Here is a 16,191-nt window from a genome sequence, read left to right on the forward strand (position 1 = left end):
AGTAGTAGCACGCGCGTGGCGACTTCACAAGCACACATCACGCACCAGTGCGGCCAGACGTCATGGTTATACTGTGAGTAAAATTCCGAAGGCTGTGCTAATTGTTTACGGTGATATGTCACACGCTTTGACCTAATTATCTCGCACTCTTCTCAGTTCGTGAGATAACTATTATACAAACGTAGTTTTATTCAAGCACTTAACCGAGTTAGGGGACAAAATAGGTGTAATACTTTATTATTAAAAGTGATTTAATTTCTAGAAGGTAGTAAATTCTTTCGGCCTAAACCGCATGCAAGTCAACCGGATTACTAATTACAGGAGTAGCTATCGGATTCCCAGTACGTACGACTTGTGATGACGTGATTAATGCCATAGTTTAAGAATTTAGTCAAATAGGCTAAGTACCTTTTTATGAACGTAATAATTATTTTGCAGACAGTGATTTATCATTATCATTTCCTGTTATTGTTGTCCATCTTTGAATGTCAAAGTGACTTGCAAAGATTTATTGCTGAAGCACCCAATAACTGATTTTATTTAAACTGCAAATTGTTTGCAGAATTATATCATAAATGTTTGTCATATTTAGTTTCACTATCAAAATCTAAATTCCGGAAAATCTGACTTTATTCAACGAAGACAAAAATAACCGAGTAAATTATTGATCACCTTTTTTGTAAAACGAAGTCTAATTTGTAATTCAGTTCATGTGTGTGATACTAAATGTTACTAGAAAAAGAACCAATTACAGTCTGTCTATGAACCAGTCAAATGACCAAGTTATCCATTTGAATCAACAAGTAGCCTCCAATAATATTACCAACTTCACAGACGAGTGGTTAGCACTCCTGCTTCGTACTACAGAGGTTCCGGGTTTATGTCTCGGCCTAAAGGCTGGTTACACTGACAGACTATTTCGTAATTTTCCTCAGTACCTCCAGGTAAATATAGAAATAGTTCCTAAAATTAAGCCACGACCGCTTCCTCCAACATTCATTGCAATTCATTATTAATTTACCAGGATATATTCTGTGATATAGCATATGACACCTTATTTAAAAATCCATAAACAAAAAGTATATTATCAATCATATAAATTGTTTAGAATATGTTAGTTCTGTCAACCGGATCTTCATAAACAGATGTGTGGCTTCATAAGTTAAACCTTTCTCTCTACGACACCCAGAGAAGAGTAGTTGTTGCAGGTAGGAAATTCGGAATAAGACATTTTTGTAAGATATCAGGTTCTAAAGGCTGCGAGTATTGTTTCATTATCTTACGGGATCTTGCGGAGTGTAGTCTCATAGAAATTGACCGGTGATCGTCGCCCTATTGATGGAGACAGTAGGCATCTCTGAAACGTCGGTTAATTTCTACGAGACTACATATTTTAATAGCGCCTAGCATTTACCTAACATTGTTCGTGGGATAGGATACCCTTTGCCGATAACAAGCAGAGTACGGTGAGGTCATCAGCTGGAGATGAGCTTCCTAGTTCGTTCACCTGAGAGAATATTCTTTAGCCACATACGCTCCTATTACGTCAGACGCCCACACACACTCAATTATTAGGCCCTACTGTGGGTTAGTAGTGACGTCAAAGAGACGGTGAAGATAAAATTTCATCTAGGTACTGGGTTAGTGGGGTATTTAGCAACGCCACAGACTTATTATCAGCGGTGAATGAAAAATGACGATAAGATGAATTTTTAAGACCAGGTGGCGGTAGTAGCCTATTTGAATAATAAAAAGTACCAGAAACTGAGGAGAACCACTAAATGAGAAATCAAACTGCTTTGTACACGAAATTTCTCGGGATCGATATTCGGACTCAAAATTGTCTATTTGGACTGAGGAGTGTTTCTTGATTTTCCTCAGTCTCCCCAGACAAGTCTCGGTGTAGAATGAATGCCTCATAGAATGACAAATCCCTGCCTTCTCAAATTCATCAATCAATTAATTCTCCCATCTGTAGCTACATAAAATATTGGACTAAGAAAGTGTAATTTAATTAACAAGCAAAACCATAACTTATGCAATCAGAAAGTCCATTTCTCGATCAAGATTCGAATCCAGTTTCCTGGACAAGATGGTTAACCGTAAAATGGACCAATGACCCATTTCATACTGGCATATCGCAGGCTCTGATCCCAACTGATGTTTAATCTCATTCCGTCTGTAGCGAACCATTGTTCTCCTGAGTCTAAAAGAAACTGGTTTCTGATCAATTCTAGATAAGATAATTCTTCCGAGGATTTGCATTGTAGTCACACTACAACTGTGGTATGAGTAAGGGTCAGAAATTCAGACACTATCAGCATTTAGTCTCGTGGCACCAGACCGCTTGCAGTTGCTATGGGAACGGATAAACCACTCCAGTAAATCTGACTGTATGAACACGCCCAAGGTAACAAAACAAAAATGTGGCGTCTAAATGTCTAGCATAAACTAACGTAACCTAAGCTTACAACCAAGCCTAACTTGACCTGACCTAACCTAACCTAACCTGACGTAACCTGGCACGATGAAGTTCGACGTTGAAGGTAAGAAGACCGAAGTTACGAAGAATCATTATAGGCCATAACTTACAACATGTTGTAGGCCTTTACTTTTCAAGTCCCTGCCCGCAGCGAATCCTAAGCTGAAAATTAGTCAACACTCACAGCTGAATGACGATCTAAATTTTCCGTCGCCGGAGATCGATCTGGACACCTTCAGACTATTTCTCTCTCAGCATTCGTCTTTATTTATTACATTAACTTATATAATATTCATGTTCATTCCAATAATTACTCTTTTTACTATGGGAACAAATCCCCCGTCCAAGAAGTCTTGCCAATTAACTCTCGGATTCAGGTCAGACGGCCTAATCTGTTATTCTTTAAAGAATAACCAACAAATACATTTTCACATCATCTTATTCTGTTCTTACTCTGCATCATCTTACCTTGGTTTTTCATCTTGTGAATTTCTTTACTTCCCTTAACACATCTACGCCACATTCAACTCGTTTTGAGCTTCATTATAGACCTAAACACCTTCTCATAGTCTTACTCAATCTTTGTGCCTTACCTGTCTCCTAATAATCTTCATATTTTAATCTCCTTACACGTCATAACATTTCTTATTGTTTTAATTTTGTCATCTAAATTAATTGTTTCGCTTAGCATTAATCTTCTCTTTTATTTCATCTTTGGCTTTATTCGTCTAGATTTAATCCAATGTCTTCATATCCCTTCCTTCATTCTTATTTATCTTCATGTTTATTCTTATTAAAGCTGGATGCTTTTCTCACTTTCGCTTCCTCCGTTTCTCCTTCCCCCTCAAAGTACCGTGTAATTAGCCACAATTTCAGGTGACAGTCGTATCTTTTTGTGAAGCTTCTGCTGAGACCGGTTTCCAGAGTTGCGCAGTTTGTGCAGTGGGGAATGTTGAGTGTCTGAGTGGCTGCACCCTGAGGCACATAGACACACATCTCAAATCAGATCAATCTCTATTCCTACAGTTCAACTAGCAGTAACTGTATTTTGGAACTTTTTGCCCGGCATCTTGGGAGATAGGCAAACCTACAAAAAATTGCTTCCAGTTTTAAAACTAGCAGGACCACGTCTTCATTCCGTATAAACACGTCACCCAAGAATTTGCGGTGTCACTGCGAGTTACACTGATGCTATTTTGTTCCTTGTTTCATGCCTTATCAGGATAAATATGGGTATCTCCCTCGGTTATACTCGCCGCCGTGAGAAACTAAAGCATAAATTTTATCAAAATATTTTCAGTTTAAAAATACATAACCGGTGCTTATTTAATCTGTAAGACCCGAATTGTGTACGCCTCTCATCAGTGCTGTCTTATTTATTTAGTACAAGTTATTTACGGTTTATTTATCGATGCTGTGAATAACTCAGATTATAAAGCTTCGGCTAATCGTCCAATTAACGTAACTTAACACTTCAAGTCGATCTATCTGCACAAACCTCTTTAGTGCGTTGAATACAATAGAGTTTAAAAGAAATTAATGCTACAGCAACAAGACTCGATATAGACTGATTCCCGGAAGGCTGGATATAATTTCTATTTCTTAACTAATCATAACCCGTAAGTTTAATTAAAAATGTCCTTTATGAAAGGACATTACTTTGAACATCACGTGTAGACCGACTCTAGTCTCGTTTGGCTACGACCCTCTAGACTTGTTAATTTATGTTTTTTGGACTGAAGGTTGGTCTTTAAATACACAGCCATGGACTAATTTGGTATTATTTTTTATGGAAATAACAAAGCAATAGTCTGTATTGATTTTACTCTAAAAATTTATAGTAGTAAAAATGTAAATAACAGGCTACCTAATAACAGCTTGTTCTGTTGATCGGTACCTGCTGACGAAGGAAGACACAATCATTTACTTTCACTTTTGAGTTACTTAAACAGTTCGGAATGTAAAGCGAATCCAATTAAAATAATTTTAGCTGTCGCTCACAACTACAAAAACTAGCAACGACTCGATTCGACTTGTCTGAAGGAACCGCTGAGATACTTGGTTCGATTTCAAGTCCCACTACACAAACACACAGGGATTCCCCGAAAGTAGTTCCAAAGCAATTGCCACAGTAGTATGTAGAATATACCTACCTGCGCATTTCGAAAATGAACAGACATATTTTTCAGTTCATTACTTGTTAGTCAATTTAAAATTGTTAGCATAGGTGAGATGGGTGCGAAACATGGTCTTTGACATAGATTGCAGGTGTTTGAGAACAGGGTGTTGAGGAGGACATTTGGGCCTAGGAGAGAAGATGAGGGGCATGGAGAAAACTGCATAATGATGAACTTAAGAATTGTACTCCTCTCCCAATATTGTCAGGGTGATTAAGTCGAGAAGAATGAGATGGGCGGGGCATGTAGCGCGCATGGATGGGACAAGAGGTGTGCACCGGGTACTAGTTGGGAAACCTGAAGGGAAGAGACCGCTGGGGCGACCTAGACGTAGATGGGAGGATAATATCAAGCAGGATCTGTGTGATAGGACTTCAAGGAGATTGGATTTTGTTGGCTTAGAACAGAGTCCGGTGGAGAGCTTTGGTTAATTCGGTGATGAACATTCGGGTTTCATAAGTCATCTAGTTAGTTCTGTGGTTCTCACGGCGACGAGTATGAAGACGGTCATTGTTTCAGAGGACCTCACCGCCTCAATTATCAGGGTGATGAGTGACATACGTTAAAACATAGAAGTGTCATGTGCTTAAGGATCGCATCATGAAGGCGTATGGAAAAGATAAGTTAAAGCCAATTTCTTTCTTAACCTCGGCACAAGATAAAGATGAATGTAAAGAACTACCTGAGCCCGTTCGGTACGACAGTGGGTAAACCAAAGAATTGGTCTCAAAACCGAGGTGCAAAGAAAAATCCCTTCCATATCGGGAATAAAACTCGCTTCACAAAGTTCAGCGGCTCAGTTTATAAATAGCAATAATACAAATAATATCGCCCAGAACGTGAAAAAAAATATACATTCTGTGGTAGTAACGATACACTTTCTTAGACACCTGGTCCGTTCCACGCCTTGCCCCCAGACACTGTAACGTAAATTGAAACAATGGAAAATCGTTATATAGCTGTAACCACGGTGTTCATATTATAGGCTCTTCCAGACATTCGACAGTTAATGGCTTTTATCTCCAGTGGTGACAAACTAAGGGGAATTTAGATTCGTTACCGGACAGAATCGACATTCCGTGACAAATCCTAAGGAATAAAAGAACAGTATGGACGTAGTCTACAAGAGCAGAGCGCGAACCTAACCTGACAAATAAGTTTCATAGGCCAGCAATGCAGTGGCTACCAGCAACAGAGCCCAAGCTCTACAAAAGTGCCACACAGTTTGTAGACAGGATGCAGATACGAATATAAGCATAGAGACTGTGAATAGTGTCCAGGCTTGACACAGTACCCAAACGTTAAAACAGACGTTGTAGGCACAAACCTTCCTCAAATAGACAATCAATTACCGGGAATAACATGGAACTCGGAAACATTGACCAGGTCTCCATATAAGGATACTAAAACAGAATTTTAAAATCATCCGGCCACTAGCTGGTATGAATTCTGCCACATATCAGATAGTATCGGGGCTTTTGTCATAGAAATTATAAACAGCAGCCAAATCTGAAATTTTTCCGGGAATTTTCAAAACATTACAATAGGGTGACGTGTGGTCAGCACGACGAACCCTCAGCCATTGCTAATTTTCCTGTAAATAAGCAATAAAAACGACCTTCCTTAATCTATTCTTTATACTTCACCACCCTACTATACGTTTAATCATTTAACCTGATGCAAGCTGTCGATAAAACGTCATAACTTATACATGAATTTTAACATGATTGGTTTCGTAAGATACTTAGGCCTATTAAGGTAGTTTAGTGTAGCCTGCGTGTAGACATTTAGTCTGATGGTTGTTATGAACGGTGAGATAAAAGTAACAATTGTGGCCCATTTTAGCGTGTTATTTTTATAAACCCCTAACAGTACTAAGAACAAGCCTGTCATTAGACCAACAGCTCAGCCTAATTTAAATCCAGTAGACCTGTTTTCGAACAGAAATCAGACACATTATCGCTAATCTATTGACTCAAGACGGAGACATAGTGTCTACTACCACTGTTTCTGGAAATAGTGGTGGGTAATCAGACTTGCATTCAAGAGGTGCCCAATTTGATTACCGTGCTGGGGATACTGGCTGTCCGATGTTTTCATTATTGGTTATCTTACCGGGAAAGAAAAACTTTTCACATTCGCCTTCAAATATCGCTTCAATCTGTACCCAAACCCAGCAGCTGATGAAAAATAACCTAACAACAAATCTACTAACTAAAACCAACTGCTTTGAGCAGAGTAGGCCTGTTTGTCGGGAAGCTGACAATCGTTCATGTAATTAAGATATTTCCCGCCTTTTATAGAACACGAAGGTGCATTACTGTATTCAACTTACTACAAATAGGCCTATATGAGGCCTGTGGAGACTGTTATCATGTGGGCCTATGCAGATGATAATGATCTTGTAAAACGGTAAATATCAGGAAGGAAGTTGTCGTCACTAGAAGAGGCTGGTTAAAACAAGTCGCAAAGACAGGCCTAGCTTTCGGAAACGATTACACTTACAATATTTAATAAATTTAGTGACACAACAAGAAATTTAATTACCACTAACAAATTATAGGCACAGGTCTGTTGCTTATAAATCCGATTTGAAAATTGCGGTCCCAGTTTTGAATTTTCACGGTCCCTCCTTCATACCTTAAACTACGCAACGACAACAATATTCCACTTTCTTCCAAGTTGACTATTTTTAATCATAACGCAATTCATAGTCAGTCCTACACAATCGTGGCAACATGAATCGAGAAAGTTTCTGCGTTGATTTGCCAAATCTGACCGAGATCCGTCCGTCGCGAGTCCTCGTTTAGATATCGGTCGCGTTCAATTGCACACGGAACACATTTTTGCCACCGACTCCCACTCCAGCAGCTGTTCCGCTATTGGGTCCCACGCCCTCTTCCTCCCCCTGTCCAATCGGAGCCAACTTCCTCGTTGGCTGCTACTGGCTGACTACAGCGCAAGCGTCTCAGCTAATGGTAATCTAAATGAGACTCCTAGAGTGACATATGGTAATTAAGTCTCAATTTTGTTGGCTAAATTTTAAATACGGACAGTCGAGCGTAGCTGTTGAGCCATGACACTATTTGCAGTGACCTCGTGTGACCTCGTAGATTATAGTGATTGGTATTCTTCGTGGGCGATTTCAAAAGAAACGAAGCCTGATGGAATTTCGGCAACCACGAAGCAAAGATAATGACAAGTTAATTATGAAACAGTGAATCTTACTTAAACCTCAGTTACTACACTGGCAACTATTCCATGACAAATAGACTTCGGCTAATTTCGTGTCCACTTGTATCAACTACCAACATTATCCGGTTGTTTAGGTATTGTGTTCGATATTCCGGGAATTTTCGTGGTTCCTTCTCATTCGTCATCATCATGGAAGCGGGCCAAGTGTACTGGCAAGAAAAGGGACGATAATAATGACCAAGGACTTAATACCCTTTAAAGCCCAGTGGGGACTCCACAATTTGTACTAATGAATTTCGTAAGATTCTCACTTTAAACAGGGATTATTTCCGTGAACAGCGTTAACCAGTTGACCTTTGTAATAGTGATGTGTGGTGTTTTCTTTAAGGTACGGACTCAATTACATTAAATATTGTTTAGGCGAGCTTTGACTTCAAATGGACCAAGTGCATAAACACATCCTGTGATCTTAATCAGCAGTTTAAGTAGTGATGTCCAAGAAAGAGTGAGTTGACTTATATGAAGGCCACTTACAAGTCTGGTCATTTAATTTACACATTATCGGGGACAACTTTTTATATAACGTTGCCCAAGGAAAAAGGCTGAAACAAGACTGGCATCATTTGAGGGAAAAGTGATAAGAAAACTTTCTTCTGGTATGTTCAAATATTACGACACGGCCTGAAGAACGCACGGAGCTCCCATCCAGTTTTGGAGCAACAGTGAAGCCAACGACACACTAAGTTGCGCTGTTTCTAGTTCAAATATAGGCCTACAAAACTTTTAACTTACATATTGAACTTCTACAAACAGTGAAATTGGAGGCTTAGCAAGAATTAAAGATCTTAGGTAAGCATCACGCTCCATCTTTCTTCACTATCTGAGGAATCTTTTCTGACAAGCAGTTTAAGGTTAATCTGAAAATTGATATGACAGTGATTGAGAAGTGCCTCATTAAAACTATGTGTCTGGAATCGAACCACAGACCGTGGTGATTACGAATATCTTAAGTGGGGTCCTGTACTCCAGTCCCTTCTATGCCAAAGTTGTCCGGACAATATATCGATTTTAATGACAACTTCCCGATGGCTCCCGTCAGCTCATGTGAAAGCCGATTAAAAATCTATGACCAGTTTATACTCAACTGATTTCTATTTACAGTCTTCCTGCCAAACAATACAGGTTAGGCACTCGTAACGCTCTAAACGTGCATTCTAAAGGTATCCGATTCGAATCACGACGAATTATAGGCTATCCTGACGTTTGTCGTGGTTTTATCCAGTTACTCCATGATAATTTCTAGAATAGCAGCCTACCATAAAACATTAAAATCCCCTCCTTCCAAATCCCCACCTATAGATCAACTTAATTACAAAAATAATCTTTTCGTTTTATTAGACACCATAAAATAGCACAGTTAGAACAGTGTCGTTATATAGGTCTTGCCTAAGCAGCATTCATAACCACAGTCGTTCTTAACAGATCTTTAAACAGAAAGATGTAGAGACTAAAGCCAGGAAAAACTACATTTTCCAGAGTCGGTAAGCGTATGATGTCTGTCTTCTGGGTTGTAGCGCCATGTGGTCTGGTAAACTTGTACACGACTACACGGCGCAACAACCCAGAAGACAGACGTCTACCGACTCACCACCGTGAAGACCTCAAATCCTACTCAGTAAGCCTAGTCCGCGTTCATTGATTATTGAAAAGGCTGATATGCAACACCGCAAAGAGCTCTTGATACGCGTGCAGCCAGCAAGAAGGGCCTCGACCATCCAAGACGATCACCACTGGTTCAGGTGACATAAGCATGAACGGCTACTAACAGCAATTATGAAGTACTAATTGGGAAGTGTGGTGTAGTCTGAGATCGTAACCTTCTTCATGGTTCTGAAGAAAATGAAGAACAAAGACAAAGCATTTTCCTTCGTCGCCTTGGCCCTAAATCTGAGTCCTGGAGTCAAGCTAAGCGCCTCTTGGCCGTGCAGTGTCACATGCATTAGACGCGCGAATTAATTACCGTCGAACATGTCTACGCAATGCGAAGGGACTTCCATCATAGGCCTATCTGTTAATCAAGGCTAGCCTACTTACTACTTTGGTTCAAATTCAATTTTAGCAGGTCTAAGACGTAGTTTAAGCATCGAAAGAAGCGGAGGTACTGGGTTGAGACCTAGACCAGGGAATCGTTTCCATCAGTACCTCTAGGCAAATTCTAGGATAGAACTTTACACCTACGCCATCCTTTCCAATTCATCACTAAGCATCATCGCAATATCCGGAATTTAGGTCTAATTAAACAACTGATATTTTAAAAGCGTCGCTAAATTTATGGAATTATAAACGTTTGTGATCAAGGAAGAAGCGTCTTTGCAGAAAGTAGTGTAATTGGCTTCTGAACTGAGTAGCCTAGTGAAAAAGGAGTTGTGAATTATTTTCTTTTAAAGGGCCGATGACCGTCCGATGAAGCGTCTTGAGGGAAAAAGACGCCTTGTAAAATGTTTAAAAAAACTATCAATTTGGCCATTAATGAGTCATTCGGACATTACATCAACTCTGAGTAGTATTTCCAGGTTGTTAACACTAACCTCGGCCTACGTGTGATGTATACTCAAGTAGTGAGCCTATATAGATCCTAGGCAAGGAACTAATTGGCTAAGTAAAAGAAGTATCAACTTTTCTCCTGCCTGCTTCGTCCAAACAGTAAAATTTGAGGACTGTGTTCACAACTACTTGTCACATAATTGATAAGAAAACCGGTCTTAACTTTCTGTAGACTACTATTAACTTTTTTCTTGTTTGCATAGTCCTATAAATTGTAGTTATACCATCATTGTAATTACATGCCAAAGTCAACAACATGTTGACGGTCGTAGTAGGCAACCAACTCTCACCCGCAGTATTTATTAATTTCAAAATTAAATAGCGCTTACTGAAGTTTTTGTAAAGTTTAAGACTCGCGAGGACTGACTATAGAGACGCATGAAAGAGTTAACTTTGATGTACTTTATTTTAGGTGTGTAAGCTTTCGCAAGTCCGTATAACGATATCTAATTCGATAGATTCTTATGGCAGTTTTTCGTTTATGATATTTTTTTATCTGTGTCTCTACAACCCAGTGCGGGTTTTGGCCGCCTCCTTTCGGATGTTTCTTGATCTATTTAGACATTTGGACGAGTGATCAGCCCATTGCAAGACCTACATTTTGCTTACGAAAGACCTCGTTCATGCTCGTAAGGTGAGGCTTTACATTCCCTCCGAAGGAAGTCGTGCTACGGATTTTTATTGACCTTAAAATTCCATCGACCTCGGCCGGATTTGAACCATCAACCTTGGGTCCAATGGCGAGTACGCTAGTCCTAGTCCACCGAGGGCGACAGGATAAAAATTACTTTCTCAAAAAAGTCAGGAACTTATTTTTCATTACATACTGAAGTTCACTATTGAATATATTTATAGATTTCCATCTATTGTTAAATATTATGGCCCTATTTCTGTTCTCCACAAATTTAAACGGCCACATCTGAAGGCATGGCAATTTTTATTACTAGATTTCGTGAAATACGTATCACAACGTCGCTGATCCAACGTAGCATTACCAGTAAACCGAGTTTCATAGAAGTCGCATTCCTCTTTCGCGCTATAGATGCACGCTAGAATAATTTTCTGTAGGATACTTTAAAAAAATGTCTATAGCTAGGTTTTTGTGTAATTAGGGTAAGAACTCACGACTCGGAACGCAAACATTCGGCAGCGCCCATCAAGAAGGAAGCTGCATTCGCGTTTTCATCGGAAGTTATTCACGATTCATTCATACGGTAGCTGTAGTAACATTAACCGGTTTCCCAGATGTGTGTCCACTCCGTTCTATAGCTCTCTTTTTGTGCTGGAATCCCCGTAAGAGATGGTCCCCTTACAAAGGCAACCCATCTGCCACATGTCCTCGGCGGCTCTGCCTACACATCAGGTGTCATAAAGATTTCCTAATGTGTCCTCTTGACATAATAGTATATCTTATTATTTACATATTCTGCTTGGCAAAAAAAGTGTTATGTTAGAACCACTATTGTGACCCGTGAACGGCCAGTCTGCAGTCACTGCCACATTCTTTGGCTTTAGAGGGTTGGCTATGATCTACTGTAAAATAAAACGAAAATCTACTGATTATAAATAATGATTTGCAAGTAGGCGACAATAGTCTATTGAAGGATAGGGACTGAGATTGCAGAATTTTTTACAGACTGAGGAGAATTATGAAAGTCTCGTGAACAGTGGATAGGGAAGTGGAAGGGAGCTGTCGTGGCCCACTTAAGGTACACTACCAGCCCAGGATTTCCTGGAGGGACTGAGTAAAACCACAAGAATCTCATTCAGTGTGATGGTTTGGAAACAGGCGGTCATGATCTATTAAGAGGTACTATTGCATCACTTATATAATACTGAAGAAAACCACGACATCACAGCCAGAAAACTGGTAGAGTTTCAACGCCGTGCTTTCGGAACACATCTCTAGAGCGTTGTCGTCATCTACAATATTCGTTTCTTTGTGAGAGAAATTACCAAAATAATTACAGTAAACCCTCTCCAACGCGGGTTTCTTTAAAGCGTATTCGATTACACACATTAAAATAAACGCTGAACGCGGAAAATTCCATTTTACGCGGTCTGCCAAACACGCTTTAGCAGAATACTGCTGTTTAGAAAGATTAAGACGGGTTAGCTTTTGCGTGGGCCTGTGTATTTGCATAATAAACTTGGTTTGTTTTATTCAGCGTATGTAAAAGTGTAAATACTCAGATCAACTGTCATTCAGCGATTTCTTCTTCCCATATCATCAATATCATTACAATGCATTTAAGATTTCTTGTTTATTTACTCTGACTTTCCACGGCCGCGTTCGCATATCACCATTAATCCCATACAATATTACGAACTTCCAACGCGGATTTACCGAAAACGCGCTTTCGAGGAACGTGTCCCCCGCATTGGACCTGGGATGTACTATATTAGTTAAAGAGGGGGTGGGGGATCATGCAGCTGCTAGTACACGATAAATGTTTTGAAGTTCAAGAGTTTCACGAGTCTGAGGATACTCGCATAGGCGGACGAAGAACACTAAAGACTGGTTTGTTGCCACAGGAGCAGGAGGGACCCCGGTTCGCCGCCGGCTATGAGCAACTCGCACTGCAGACTGGCGCCCTCTGGAGTTCCCCCCAGACACCACATCGCGGACTGGGACATCAACGACTCCAGCATTCCAAGGGTGAGGGACTTCCCCGAATACCATTTTCATAGAATGGGTAAAATCAGACGCTTTGTAGTAACGTAGAATAATTTTGTCGCAGTCACAGATGATAATTTCATAAACGACGTACCAACAGCCACATAAGTTCCACGTTGCCAATTTCTTAATCATGTTGCTGTGAAGAAATTCTCAGGAGGAGGCCAAACCAAAAGGAGTTCGATTTGTTTCAGCCAAACAGGAAACGAATCAAGCTCATGCCAAAGGAAAAGAAAAAATCTACGTGAATGAAACTCATAAAACAAAGAAGATTAAATTCTGTGTACAAAAAGAAAAGAACACAAACAAAAGACAACAAAATCAATGTAAGACTGAGAAATGATAATTCAGATGTAACTTCTTCTTCTGCTATGGCTCTCCGGTCCGTATTCGGTCCAGGGCCTCCTCAATTCTCCTCTTCCGTTCGGTCCTCTGTTAGGTCCGTCTGTCCGAGGCTTTGATTGAGGTTTCGAAACATCTTCCTTTTTATGGTGCAAGGTTGTTAGCCTCTGCATCCAGACCAGTTCTGGGGCCCACCCAGCCTCCTATTCAATGAGTACCAAGGTCCTTTCCCCGGGGGTAAAGGACGGCCCGGGCGTGACACTAACCACTCACCCCCACCTAGTGCCGAGGTTAAGGATGAGTAGAATCTAAACCTCTACTCACCCCCAAGTGCCTATATGGCGTAAAGTGGGGCAGCTTTAGAATACAAATACCATCCGGAATAAGAGTAGCCTACGGACGGGTATTTTATCGTATATTTTGGCATCGCTGTTCTCATTACCAGATATTAACAACGTTTTTACTGGTATAAATTTCAGAGGTTCTTGCAGCCTCCATCAACAGAGCACATCTTGTCAGTTAACTTCAACATCCCAGAAGACAATTACCTTCATATTCGCCGCCGTGAGAACCTGAAATCTCGCAAAATACGGCCCTCAAGACAGAATCGGACAGCTAATAAAAATTATTAAGTTACGTGGCAATGCTCAGATGATATTAAAAATAATCTACTAATTTATGATTATTTACTTTTAGCATATTACAGAAAGTATTTTACACTCAAAAATGAATTAATGTACTTAAGTGCAAATTTTGAAGAAAATTAAATTTTTGAGAGATTTAGAATAAGTTTTTTTTTACTTTCTTTTTTCAGAAAAATAAAAATGAAAGTTCATATTTGACGCAGGTTCAGTTATTCTCCTTATTATTAGAGGTTACACAAGTAAAGCTTAAGTGAGGACTTCTGTGATATATCGGTCGAAATGTACAGATTTTGACGGCATTTAATTGTGAGTCGCCATTATCGTTTGGTTCATGGAGAATATTTTGTGACTTATCTCGTCGTGATAAGGCCAGTGTTCTAATTTGTATTTACTTGTTAAAGAGCTGTTGCCTAACAGATAAGACTACAAAAGTTTCAGAGGAATTGCTTCCAATTATCTACTTTAAAATCACCCATTGCAATGGAATCCCCCTTAAATAAAATCACATGGTGTATGGTGGCGTGGCTGTAGGTCCATATATCTCCTAGCATTCTTAACATTGTCGCCTTTGCACTGTGGTCATTTTAAAAACCGAAAGAATCTTCAATAGACATTCATTAGGCATACTGAAGCGGTTATGGCCACAGTTACACGAAGTGCATTCAAAAATCCGTTGCGCAGGTGAGCGAGTACAACCGTTGGGAAGAGTGGACGGACGGCCACTGCCGGCTGGTGTACCCAGCGTCGAGCGAGGAGGCAAAGCGTCACGCTTCTGGCTGGGCGATGCGCAACACAAACAACCATAACGTGCACATACTCAAGAAGTCGTGTCTGGGAGTGCTGGTGTGCTCCATGCGCTGCTCCCTGCCCAACGGCGAGAAAGTTCACCTGCGGCCAGCCATATGCGACAAGGCACGCAAGAAGCAACAAGGTAGGCTACGTGACCTATCGAACTCTGCGCCGGTGTTCATAGTAAATGCACAAATTGTATAGCACAGTGAGCTGATTTTGTCCTATATTATGTGTTTTTTGCTACACGCGAGAGAGCTTTATGGACTGGTACTGTCTGTCCAGTCGATTCAAGTGGAGTACCACTGGACGGATTCAGATTAAATTTCATGTGAATGTCGTGCTATTCTGCATAACATAAAAATCGTATTCCCTTATGTGTATTCCGCTAGTTCTAATTTAACACGTTAATGTACCACTAACCAAATTCGTTCAGGAAAAACTCATTTGCGCCAAAATTTCTTTTGATTTCCTTACATAGTTCGCGTACCACTAGTGGTACGCGTACCATAGATTGATAAATGCTGTGCTAAAGAATACACTATCCGAGCTTGCTTCAGGTGATAGAAATTACCACTACGTAAAATTAACAGGACATGACCACAAAACTTGGCATTGTTACTACAATTATTATTTTCATGGGCGACCATAACGCTGCGAAGCGTCAATTAAAATCGTTCTGGCAGTCAGATTGTCCGTCCGTCCATCCGTATGCATAAAACAACTCGGAAACGGATGTACCGACAGCAATAAAATTTGATATTGAAGAATTTGGCAAAAACTGTCTAGCCTTTTCCATGTTAATTTATGTAGAACAATTTTAAGGACCTTTTACATCGGAGCATGGGACGTTTTATGTAATTCACGCCTGCACAGGTCATCTGGACTTAATCGAGTTGCGGATATGACGGAGTGCCGGCAGCATGAACAAAGCGCTTGTAATATTAAACTGGTTATCTCCTGATCTTGATCTAATCTCATTCACTGCTTCGCTTTGTCATCACCTTTCTTCATTTCAGTGCTTCTATTCTTAGTTTGCTCAGCAACCTCATACGGTCTGAAATCTAAGACTTGGAGCAAATGGGTTCAGCAGCAGCGAGCCTCAATTGTATTCATATTCCGAGCACGAGCAGGTGTTGAGTCGTGAAAGAGCCGAACAGTCATTTGTTTTGTGTTTACCAGAATTATGCATGGCTTCGGCGTCCATTTATCGTCACTGAGCCCTAGTCGAATTTTAACACACTTTTCATAAATAGCTCAAATAGGACGAAAAATATTAAA

The 16,191-nt window shown here is 40.2% G+C and overlaps 1 protein-coding gene across 2 annotated transcripts in view; it reads left to right on the top strand.

Annotated features, from left to right (window-relative positions):
- The window catches only part of gcm (glial cells missing), a 27,820-nt gene continuing 11,629 nt past the window's right edge, over window positions 1–16,191 (top strand). The window contains exons 1-3 of one of the 2 annotated variants that reach the window (XM_022066860.2): window positions 1–73; window positions 12,994–13,117; window positions 14,803–15,052. In XM_022066860.2, coding sequence (XP_021922552.1) covers window positions 63–73; window positions 12,994–13,117; window positions 14,803–15,052 — 385 coding nt within the window. In that variant the 5' untranslated portion in view covers window positions 1–62. Of the gene's footprint in view, window positions 74–7,739; window positions 8,704–12,993; window positions 13,118–14,802; window positions 15,053–16,191 lie in introns of those variants that run through there. The other variant, XM_087353493.1, reaches the window with a different exon arrangement.

This window comes from Zootermopsis nevadensis, unplaced genomic scaffold, assembly GCF_977971745.1.
Source record: "Zootermopsis nevadensis isolate Lab colony 2312 unplaced genomic scaffold, Znev_1.0 Znev_ptg000022l, whole genome shotgun sequence".
NCBI classification, from domain to species: domain Eukaryota; kingdom Metazoa; phylum Arthropoda; class Insecta; order Blattodea; family Termopsidae; genus Zootermopsis; species Zootermopsis nevadensis.